At 44.7% G+C, this 12,500-nt stretch overlaps 1 protein-coding gene across 2 annotated transcripts in view; it reads right to left on the bottom strand.

The window, feature by feature from the left end:
- Positions 1–12,500, bottom strand: part of znf536 (zinc finger protein 536) — a 63,849-nt gene that overhangs the window by 2,332 nt on the left and 49,017 nt on the right. For both annotated transcript variants that reach the window (XM_068705389.1, XM_068705390.1), the window contains exon 3: positions 1–245. This exon is cut by the window's left edge and continues 2,332 nt beyond it. In XM_068705389.1, the coding sequence (XP_068561490.1) occupies positions 1–244 (244 nt within the window). In that variant the 5' untranslated portion in view covers position 245. The remainder of the gene's footprint in view (positions 246–12,500) is intronic.

The following is a 12,500-nucleotide window of genomic DNA, read 5'->3' as shown; positions in this document are numbered from 1 at the left end:
GACTGCTGATAGGTTGACTGGCCAGGGCCGCGTGGTGGGTCTTCTCGTCCAAAGGCGTGGCTGCTTTCTCTTCAGGGATCTGCTGTGGGCGGTGTAGGTCAGGAAAGGCGTGTCCTAACTGGGCAGTAAGCTGGTGGAGCTTTTGACTGATGGGGTAGCGGCCATTTAACACAGCGCTGCTCAGATGGGCATCAGCGTCAGGCACCGCTGACGACACACCAAGACACAAACTAGAGTCCTCCATCCTGTAAAACCAGACAGAAATAAGGAAACAGTTTAGAATTAATAGAACTAGAAAAAGTAAAAGACAAAAAAAACATTCAAAAATACATTTGAAAGATACTTTGGCACGGTTATCTTAGTGTTTCCTTCCCAGATTGCAGATATGATATTATCCATCCACATGTTCAGGACTAATGTGATTGTTCTCTTGGGAAAAACAACACCTGTGCTGTGTCACCCAGCGTAGGGAAATAAAACGCATTGACTTTGATGCATAGAGCACTGTGAGAATTGTCAGCTCCAAGGGCCTGGAGTGAACTTTTTTCAAAATGTAACACCATTTTGGATGGAATAATTACTCTGTAAACACAGTGAGCAGTGTATAATTAAGCTACTTGTGCCCATCCTATCAGAATTCCTCCAATTACACGCCTTAATGAAACGGAGCAACGGCATTGTCGGGGAGCCACCGCAATACTACAATTATGATATTAACAATAGCACTTAAAGCCAAGGGGTTACTCCAGTAAACACAACAGTCTTATCTTGTTGCCACGACACTTGTCTTGGCGCAAAATTCCATTAAAGATGCGCACTACATTTGATGTGAATCACTTTGCTCTCCCTCTGCTTCTTTCTATTCCCCCAATTCTCTCTCTCTCTCTCTCTCTATCTCTCTCTCTCTCTCTCTCTCTCTCTCTCTCTCTCTCTCTCTCTCTCTCTGCCTGTCTTCCTCTCTCTACCTAGACCTTTTTTTTTTTTTATAGTTTCTAGGATGGAGCAAACAACAGTTGGCTGTGTTGAACGGGTTGCCAAAGTTGCATTGGTTGACACGCGGTTGAGAGGAAAAAGCAGGTAGCGTCTACTGTATTTGTTGTGCCTGCTGTGCCACACGGAGCAACGTTGTAGTCGAGGGTTGCTGTGACGCAACCAGAACATACCAGTGTTTTCCGTTGTACTGTCAGCGAAAGTGTTTCCAGTTCATATGTGTAACATCAGTGAACAAATAACCCCCCCCCCCCAAAAAAAAGAATAATAACATTGCTTTTAATGCAGATCCATCTGCTCTCCAGATGGAGACGTATAAACATCTATCTGCACACTTCCTCTGGCTGCTGGCAGGGGTCAAACCCTCAGAAACAATAACCACGGTTCTGCTTTGGTCAACAAAATATTGTATAATATCTCATTAAGCTGATTAGTATGCTGTGGAAGCCACTGTGCTATAACGCATGATTATAATCATCAAAAAAAAGAAAAAAAAAAAAAATGCTTTCATGGAGAGGCAGTGTAAAGCACTGGCAGTAGGTGAGTTCACTTTAGAGATAAGTGGGATCATTTTATTCAGCTTATGGACACAATCTGGCAGCAATGGGGCACACCCACATTCAAAATATGTGCACACATGTTCGGTATACACTTTACAGGCACAAAGGGCAACTGAGGTTCTTCAAGACTCTCCCTCTCCCTCTCTCCCTCTCTCTCTCTCTCTCTCTCTCCACCTACAGTATGTGTCGAAAGCAGGGAGGACTCCACACTGTGCTTGGCTCATTTGTTTTCTCCTTCATTTGAATTTTTGCCCTCTTCCGTCACTGTCGCCCGTCAGTAGGAGGTTAGTAGACATAAGGGGTGCCTGTTCTTTTAGCCACCGGCCCCTCCAACACACTGTCGATGGTGGATTCTTATCTGGCGGACATGAATTAGACACTGTGAGCAGCTTCCACTTGTGTTTAAAGGAATGTGACACTTGTGGGCTGCCCTTTTGAATTCTCCTTGTTTTTCTTCCCCCCGCAAGTATCTTAAGCAATTTTACTGAATTCATCAAGAATATAATGGGCATGCTATGTTCTGCAGGCTTATTGGGAACAGCAAGATATGCCCCTGTCAAAGCCCACTTAAATTTACGACTGATGTTATGGCCGCGCTCTCGTGTGACTTGAATAATGCTGCGCTCATCTGAGAAATAAAGCATCGTAAAAAGCCTAATAATAAAAAAAGCTTATACTTGATTGAAGATATATACATATACATGCTGTATACGTGTACATTTATGGTGAGGATAATATTGGGAGAGATTTGCTAAGAAAGATAAAACTTTGTTAGACTGCTTTGAATGGCTTGGGTTTTAAATTGTATTTATGTGACACCCCCAGCTTCCATCACGGGGCGTGCATATATCGGAGGAGACCTTATTTGAATGGGCCCTTTTTACGGAGGCGGCTGCCTTTTGGAATAGAAATCTGTGATTTAAACTAGGCTGATGAGCTGTTGCTCATTTGGGGAGATAGCAGCTTGCCCTTTTCTTCAATTTGATTTCTGCCTTTATCTTTAACATATAACAAAGGCAGATAGACAATGGAATAATGTGAAGCGAACTGACGAATCCGGTTTGTGTTTTTTCATAAACGTATCCTGGCTGACGAGCGTATGCAAATGAGACACATTAATATGCTCGCCCCGCTCCCCAGTCATTTTATATTTTTTCCCCCTGATTAAAAAGGACATTTCTTATGTGACATCCTCCCTCTGCTCGTATCAACACACACACACGCACACACACACACACACACACACACACACACACACACAAGGAATTTGAGGGTGATGTACAAGTACACACACACACACACACACACACACACACACACACACACACACACACACACACACACACACACACACAGGCAAAGACTCATACACAGCCCTTTGACTACAGACAACAATTCAATATGCGCATGCCCTCTAAAAGACACTAGTGCGACTCACCCGGCGCTATCAAATGGCTGCCCAGAGATATCACAACAACAGCTCACGCTGACTGCTACGACTCCAAAGCAGAACGCCACATCAAATGCACGGAAGACAACGACTGTACGCAGTATGATTGTACTCTGCTTTTAGAAGACAGAGGCTCAGGTTTGTCATTCTTACCCGTTGTATTAAGGGAAGACTTGGTGCCACTTTGTCCCCATTATGCCTCAGTGCGTCTGCCATGGCAGTGTCGACTCCGATGTGAACAACACATCCACTCTGTAGCTCTGTGCCGGTACACTATCTGTCGGCCGTTACTCTAACCTGTATAACCTTATCATTTCCTGGCATGTACAGCAATGCTGCCTCATTAAAAAACTATTGGCTCCCTCTGATACCTTCTGAAACCACAAAGACTTCCTTTAGCATTTTTCTCACGACAGTTCAGTTGTTGTCTTTATAGTTTGTGGTTTAATATTCAGCAAAGCGCCACGTGCACACCCGTAAACACACAGTATCCTCCGCGCACGCGCACAGAAACTGATTTCACTCAGTTTCTCTAAATGCATTTTTCTCCTCTGCTCTTTTTTCTTTCTTTCTTTTTTTTTTCTTCTTCTCTTCGAGCCTCAGCTTAATTATAAGTGGTATCTGTAACACAATGGAAGTGTATTTCAGTCAGCATTTGAATGTGCTCGGTTCATTTCGGTCTTATCAATGGTACCATGCATCATAAATGCATAAGGGATTTGTATGTGTTTCTCCCTAATTGTAACCACATAAAGTATATGAAAGACAGTGTCAATATTAGGAATAGCTACCTATTATGAATTCACGCTTAAATAAACTACTTCACGCAAATACACTTCTGGAATTTACTTTCAGTTCTGTCACAAAACTTTGCTGTGACATTTAAGACAAGATGGAGAGAAATTGAAGGATCGAAAAGCCATTAGTTGGACTTTACTTTGTTATTTTGACATGTATCGACACGGATCCCATCGACTAATCACAATGCAATACCTCATTAAGTCCTAATGAAGTAATTCATTGCATTAAACAAATCAATCATTATTCACAATGTGCTGAATTCCATCATATTTCCACCAAATCGTTAATGTGACGGGGGGGGGGGGGGGGGGGTGTTTGCAGCTGCACTGGTCCGTGGTTGAAGGGACGATGTGGGTGTTTACCATGTGTTACAAGTTGAATGCTAAATATTAAACATAAGCTGCAGGGACAATCAGATGATTTCCAAAGCTGCGAGTCGTTTCAAAGTACAACTTCCTCGTCGTATCCGACACCGACAGCCGGAAAGTGTGTTCGGTTGGAGTTAGAGGTAGAACAGACCCGACATGAGTGGGTTTTCTTTCTATTGCAGGTAGTCTTTGCGAGGCGTCTAATTAATTCAATAAAGAAGCTGCCTTGTTTTCCTTCCTCTCTCTCTCTCTCTCGCTCTTTGACTTCACTGCTTTATTACTTTCTGTAATGAGGCGAAAACACTCTGAACTGCACATGGAAGACAGTCACACAGATCCAATCCGAACTCCATCCCATCCCTGAAGCCTCTTGATCAAAATGTGCAAAAAAGAAAGAGAGATGTGAAGCGTCGGAGATGGATTGTTGTGTCTTTAAAAGGGGGAGAAGAAGAAGAGGTGCAGACACGGCCCAGTTGAGATCTCGTCTCAATTTGATTTGAAATATGGGGACATTGTTGTTGTTTTTTTACAAATATGAACAGACAAGCATCTACTTTTATGTGATTTCTTTTTTTCCAATACATATATTTGCAATCATTTGTAAACTACTACTACTACTACTACTACTACTACTACTACTACTACTACTAGTACTACTACTACTACTACTACTACTACTACTACTACTACTTGGAGCCTGAAAGAGCCAGAGCTGTGATTGGCAAAAACAACAACCGCATTCTTATGCACCAATTTGTAGCCGACAAATTCTAAAACGAAACACAAGAAAGAACCAAAAAAAATATATTTTTTTCTTTTTTTGTTTTGCACAAAAACAACATCCAACATTTTCAAACTTAGAAAAAAACACTGGACTAACATAACTGAAAATATGAGCACGGACTCGATAGATCAGTGACAAATATGAATGAACAGGAGCCCCTGACTCCCCCCCCCACTCCCCCCCACCCCGCTTTCTCTCACACAATATGTCATTGAGGGCTGTTTAAGAGCTCCTGTCAACAGGTAGTTCAACTTTCAGCTCATCCCCGCTGATCAGTGGGAGCCCCCCCGCCCCCCCGACAGAGAGAAAAGAAAGACACCGGGAGGGAGCGAGAGCGGGGGAAAGAAAAATGTTGTGGGCCTTTTTATCCGCCCATCGCTCTGACAGCCTTGCAGGGGATGCCATGGGAGGAAGATCAATGCAGGACAAGCGGATTCCCACAGTTCATTGTTCCGGGCCAGCCAAATCATCTTCCCAAGACGGCCGGGAGCTCAAAGCTTCCCTTTATGATAACCATCCCTGGTATTATTCCCACTATGATGATGGTGACCTGCAGATGTCTCTGTCTCTGTGTGTGTGTGTGTGTGTGTGTGTGTGTGTGTGTGTGTGTGTGTGTGTGTGTGTGCATATACATCTGTGAGCACCTCTCCCCTCCCGACTGCTCCACAATAGCGGTCACAGCTAGCGTGGACGGACCCCTGCTGCAGCGAATAAAGCGCTGAGCGCGGGATTAATAGCGCCACACAATTTGTTAAGCAGCCACTGTTTTAGCAAAGTTCAGTGAGAAAAAAGAAATACGACATGAATAGTGAACGTGCTTCATCTTGTCCTTACTCCGTCACTCCTGATTTAACACTGCAGCTAATGCAGCTGATTCGTTTCTTACTGTTGTTGTGTATTCCTGAGCTATTTAACAGATATTTATCAGTTCACTGATACAGTCCTTTTTGGTAAGCATTGAATAGCACATATGAAGTGCTTCTTTTACAGAACCAAGGGTACAACCTGGAATAAAACCCGGTTCCTCCTGGCTCTGATGTTTTGTAACGCACCTGTGCGCTCCGGTCTCGCGACTAAACTCCTCTCCCTGTCAAATCAGTCAGAAAACCAGGACACACAACACTGTGTGCGCGTGTGTGTGTGTGTGTGTGTGTGCGTGCGAAACGACAAACATGGCGGTGCGGACCGCTCACGCATGGTTAGACCGCGGGAAGAAAGAGGTCAGAGAGACAATGACCACAGTGTATCTGTCACAGCTTACATCACTGGTAACCCTCTGCGCTACAAACAGACACACACACACACACACACACACACACACACACACGGAAATCTGTGGGTCACATTATGGGGCCGGCGCTGCCTTTGTCTCTTGCGGAGCGACTGCAGCGATGACATACACGACTCAAGGCTGAGACTAAAAACCTGAGTGGAGTCTCACTCTGTTTCTCAGGTGGCGGCAGCGAGACGGAGACAAACAGAGAGGGAGAGAAAGTAGTTGAATGTCAATACGGCCTAAATAACAGAATATCAGAAATAATTGCTGTTTTCTTCCGCTCATGCTGGGCGCATTCTGGTAGAGTTTTGCATAATGACTACAGTCAAGGGGTGGTGGTGGTGGTGGTGGTGGTGGGGGGGGGGGGGGGGGGGGGGTTGGAGGTAATAGTGGTGGGTGTGGAGGTGGTGGTAAAGGGAGGGGTTGTTGTGACAGGTGCTGAAATCAAACTAGGGAGACAAAGGTTCAATTTACTAAGAGGAGACTTTAATTGTTGCACAGCTAATTAAGAGAAGAAGGATCTATTTTTTTTGCACTCTCGACTATTTACCGAGAGCTGTGTGTGCATACATTGGGAGGTAAATCGTGCCTTCAAGCCAAGTGAGCCTATAGTGAAGAGTCAGTGTGTGTGTGTGTGTGTGTGTGTGTGTGAGAACAGATGAGGTGCTACCTCAACATACAACATTTCTTTTCACAGCTTCTCTGCAGTTGGGAGTTTGGGACTTTCTCTCTAAAACAAAAGTCTATGGCTAATTAGCAGCACTCATTACAGGAAGCGAGTCAGGTAATTATTTTACATCATGCTGCCGATAATTGAATGATTCTTCAATGTCTGAATGTCTGTTTGAAAGTATCTCTTTTTCCCCCTCAGCCCCCCCCCCCCCCCCCCCCTCGCTCCCTTCTTCTTCCCCTTTGTCTTTGACGGAGATAAGAGAGAGAGAGAGAGAGAGAGAGAGAGAGAGGCTGGATACAGGTACTGCTGCCATATGCTCTTGAATGAAAAAGCTCTTCTGTCGAAGCAAATGGGATTTTTAAATATTGAAACTGCCGCATGTCTTTTTAATATGACCGTGTTAAATCTCTCTTTATTCCATCACTTTGATAAACTCCCCCTTTCTATCTCTCTCCTCTCCCACTTTCTGCGTCTCTTCTCTTTTTCGCCCGTTAATCTGAAGAGTTTGAAGGGAACTTCAGCTCTCTGAGAAGTAGTTAAACTTATTATGCAACCAGGCTGTGTCTTTTTTTTTTTTTTCTTCCTTTAAGCAGCACACTTCCTGTTTAAGAAAGCAAACTAATCTTATCAAAGCCATCTAGAAGCTCAGAGTGGAGTGGAAACGCTCGCGACTCTCCGCATGTGTGTTACAATATCTCTTAGTGGCCTCATGACGGCTATTGTTCTCACGCACTTTCGTCGGCGTGCCTGGGGGAGGAAGAGGGAAGAGAGAAAAAGAAAAAAAAAAATCACCGCACTCTTCTTTCTCTCCTTTCGCTGCAGAAAGTCAGATATGTACGGCGAGCTAATGTGGCACTCAATGTGAAAGGAAAGAAAGAGTGGGAGTGAATTGTGCATTATCTACTTTAAGGCCAGGGTGTATTTATTACAGACTAATTGTAGCAGAGGAAGTGCTTTGGAGGGGTGTGCTCTCGGGAGAGAGGGCGGAGGGCCTCGGGGACGTAAGAGAGCATGTTTATCTATCAGACTTTATCAGAAAAACACCGTGGCGACTGCTCTTAAGATCAGAGAGGAAATAAAAGAAATGAAAGAGGGATGAAGAGGGGGAAAAAGGAGCGAGAGAGGAAGAGGCATGTCAGCGTTTGCGTCGATGCCAACGCCTCAGTGAAATCAGCCGTGATTAAAGCAGGAAGGAGAAGTTGGGTGAAACACTTTTTTTTTTCTTTGAAGGCCTCTCTGTGATCCGGACTACAAAACACACTGCTATACACACACACACACACACACACACACACACACACACACATATGTTCAGAGTGTGATCCACGCAAAAATGATGCAGAAGCACCTGGGCACTCGCAACAGCTCAAGTGTAGACTGTGTGTGTGTGTGTGTGGATAATTCATACATGTGTAAAAACGGACAGAAAATAAAGTTGAATCCAAACAGCCTGTCTGTGTATGTGTGTGTGTGTGGGTGTGTGTGTGTGTGTGTGTGTGTGTGTGTGTGAGAACATTTTGTCCTCACAACACATGACATATAGGTCCTCGAAGGCTGCGACGCTGGCCTCAGACGCCCCTCAGCGTCTGAGGCACCCTTTAGTGTCTGTATGGGACGCACCAGGCTTTCAGCTAACGCCGATGTCAACCACATCTCTGGTAGACGGTCAGAGCAACCGACGACGGATAACCAGCTAGAGAGTCAGAGTGGGGAAGAGGTCGAGGTGGATTGAGTTTCACCCCAGGAGACTTTTCTTAACCCTACTTTTGACGCCGCGTACGTGACTTAAATGAACATACAGATCGTACGTGGCGGACGTGCCTCGCCACGATCTGTACCTAAAGTCTGTACCTAAAAACTCAGGAGACCTACGTTGGAAGTTTATTTTGAAAAGACACTGACACGCCGTCCCCCCCCCCCGTCCCCCGACAGGTATAAAAGTGATGCTAGAGGGGTATGTAGAGCGTCCGCAGGGCCACGGGTAAAGCGTCTCTATTTGACAAGTTGGGAGTGAGGACATGCTGTAAAATATTATGATTAAGATGTTTGATTTAAATTGATATTTTATGCAAAATAAATTCAGTCAGTATCCAAACCAAGAGGCTAACAAGTGTATCTATTGTGTGTGTGTGTGTGTGTGTGTGTGTGTGTCTCAGAAGGTATGCTGTGGCCGTGCTCCAGGACTCCTTGCGTCTGTCTACACCATGAGCATCAGCTCGGAGCTGTCTGTCCCGGCCAACACTGCATTTCTCTCATTCTTCTCTGCCCTGCCTGACCTTCAGCATCGTCACAGACTTATCTCCCACAACAAAGGCTACAGTACACACACACTCATTAAAACGACACACGCACACACACACACACACACACACACACACACACACACACACACACACTGCTGTACATGCATGCTCTGGCTAAATTCATTAAGGCAGTGGATGGTTAGAATGAAAAATGACCTCTCTACACACAGATTTGTATTGGAGCTTACACAAAAGACAATCTCCTGTAACTGTCCCTTTACACTGTCCCACTACACACACACACACACACACACACACACACACACACACACACACAGACAGACACACACACGCGTCTGTGTATGTAGAATATGTTATGACGTGAAAAAATGTAAAACAAACACGTAAAAAAGCCGCGCAGGGAAGATAATGCTTTTATTTATCTGATCAGGCGCTAACCCTAAAAGAACGCATTCCTAAAATCCCAAACAGCGCAGCTGTGGCCTTTTGGGAGGAGCGGCTTCGTATTCATACGAGGCACAACAGCCGCTGTCGTTGGTGTCTGAGGGGCTGCTCGCATCGGGAACCTTGTATTCTCTCATTGTTCCTGACGTCTACGGCACCGCGGAGCCGTCTGACACCGGCGGCCTGGCCGAGGCTCGCTAGCTCACTAGCTCTCTAGCTAGCTCGCTTTGTGCCTGCCACTTGACGGAGCGCTGAAGAGGCTGCAGCCATCACATTCCCCCCTCTCTCCACACACACACACACACACACACACACACACACACACACACACACATGCAGCGGCTCCTCCATAAGTTCCAGAGCAGCCCCGGGGTGTTGGATGTGGGCAGTTGGTGGGAGGTGGGAGGTGGAGTCGGGGTGTGGGTGGTTATAATCTGCGCACCCTCTGCTGCCGTCTCCCATCGCCGCAAAAATAACACAAAAAAAAACTCTTCCTTTCTTTCTGCCTCACCTCCTTGGCAATCCCCCCCCCTCCCCTTCAACCCCACCGCACTCCTCCCATCCCTCTCCATATTTTCTCCCCCTGCATCTGATTAAGTTAACAATGTGGTGTTATTTGCATGCTGATTTTGCACACCCCCGACCCCGCCCCCCCACCCCTACCACCACCGCCGCCACCACCCGCTCTCTCTCTCTCTCTCTCTCTCTCTCTCTCTCCTCAATTCTCTGACAAACAAGAGAGGCAGGATCACAGTAATGTGATAGCACAGCAGCCAGCCAACGCAATCTGCCTCAAAGACCAGGTGTTCGCAATCCACCTCCCTCTTAATTCCTGCCCCCATCATTTCTCTTGTTTTTATTCCTGTTATTCTTCTCTCTTTTCCTTCCCTCCCCTAGTTCTTCTTCTTCTTCTTCTCCCCTCGTCTCCTCTCATCTATCCCTGGTGTGTTTATAAGGTTGTATTATAATCAAATCTGGAGCGAGGGAGGCCTGTCTTTTTTTATTAATTATAGGCCACAGTTGATGCGAATGTATTCCGAAAGCATCTTCAAAATAGGTCGGCGGTACAGTTTGCTATTCTTATCACATTTAAATGTCAACATGGTGCAAAGCCCTACAAATTAGTTCAGGCAGGCTTCAACCCCCATTTAACATTTAAAGCGCCATTCTGTAAGGCTCAAAGAGCGATTTAAATCAGTTCACACACACACACACACACACACACACACCCATATATATATAAATACAGAGATAGCGCTTCGTCTTTCAAACTTCTCATTTCAACACAGACATTTAACTGCCAACCTTTGCCTGAGAGAATGCAGTGCGCCATCGAGAAGATGGGAGAGGGGGGGGGGGGGGGGGGAGATAAAAAAGAGCAGGATGAGAGAACCAAAAAAAAAAAAAAAGAAAAGAGAAATAAAGCAACAGAAACAATGCATTAGCTTCATGAATAATAAATCTGCCCATCTATCCATGCAGAAGAGATCCAGGTTTCCAGCATCTCCGCGTAAATCCACTGTCCGAATGAATAAATCAGAACAGGGGGACATTTCCTTGAGCTCCAGCCTATCACTGGTAAATAACAACAATGATTTGAAACACATCTGTTGGTAAGCAGTGCCAGCTAACCCCCATAGAGCAGCACGAGACAATAGAAGCACAGCACTGTTGTTCTCCATATCGGTGGCTGGGCATATCAAATAGAGTTTACCCATCTTATACACACACACACACACATACATGCACACAAATCTATTGATACAAACAAACAAACATCATCAACAAATAGGAATCACGTACAACCCATCATAAAACAGTGGACATTAGTATCCTCGACTAGAACACAACTGTATTATTCCTTCGTTCAATAGGGAATCTGAGATGAATTAAAAGCCTGATCCGTGGAACGTGACAGCTGGACATAATTGAAGGAATACAATATTAGTGAAGTTAAGAACCGCGGCCTGAGTCCAGGTATTGAAAATGTCTTTTTCAAAACTTTTCTAAAAAAAAAAAAAAAAGTCCCCACTTGAGTTTTAACTAGGAAATCCTAAGACGGTCTTAGCACATTAGAAGCAGTTTGCTTGACTTCCCCAAAATGGACCCAAACTGCTTTGGTTTGATTGATTTGGCCGGGTCATTACGATTAATGGAAGTCTGGAGGAGCCACACGGTCGCACGCTCAGGCCTCTGTAGTGCAGCGCCGAGAGAAAACGTAATGCACAACCCTGTAGCCTGGGAGAACGTTAACAAACCTCAGGTTACCTTCATGGAAAACATTTTCAACGTTCATTGCAAAATTAAAGAAAATAATAATAATTTCCAAATATCTTTGTATATATATATATATATATATATATATATATATATATATATATATATATATATATATATATATATATATATATATATATATATATATATGTCAATATGTGCCAGTTCTCCCCTTATTCACATGTTGGCGTACGTATCGGCCGGTACATTCTGAATAACAGATACTGCTGATCTTCACAACATCGATGCGTTCGTGGTGGATGGATGCATTTAAATGTACTCATGGCAAAGCCGGTCCACATGCTTACATGTGACATCGTTGGTTTAAGGGAAGCGTAATGTGTGTGTGTGTGTGTGTGTGTGTGTGTGTGTGTGTGTGTGTGTAGCGAGCGGCAGAGGAAGGGCAACGGCGGTCAGATCGTAACGCACTTCGGATACTGGCGAGAGTAGCAGAAGATTGGGGGGGGTGGTTATGTAATGCCATCTGAGTTACAACGTATTAACATAGTGAGTAAACACTGTTCATAAAAGTATATGATGAAGTCAATATCTGCTCGTAGCAACTCATGGTGATGATCAACGCTTTATTCTGACTGCACTCAGGTTTAGATTA

Source organism: Cebidichthys violaceus, unplaced genomic scaffold (assembly GCF_023349555.1).
Source record: "Cebidichthys violaceus isolate CVI_PGR_0920_01 unplaced genomic scaffold, fCebVio1.0.p SCAF_116, whole genome shotgun sequence".
NCBI lineage: Eukaryota > Metazoa > Chordata > Actinopteri > Perciformes > Stichaeidae > Cebidichthys > Cebidichthys violaceus.
The sequence above is the reverse complement of the archived record's forward strand: the minus strand, read 5'-3'. Positions and strand labels throughout refer to the sequence as shown.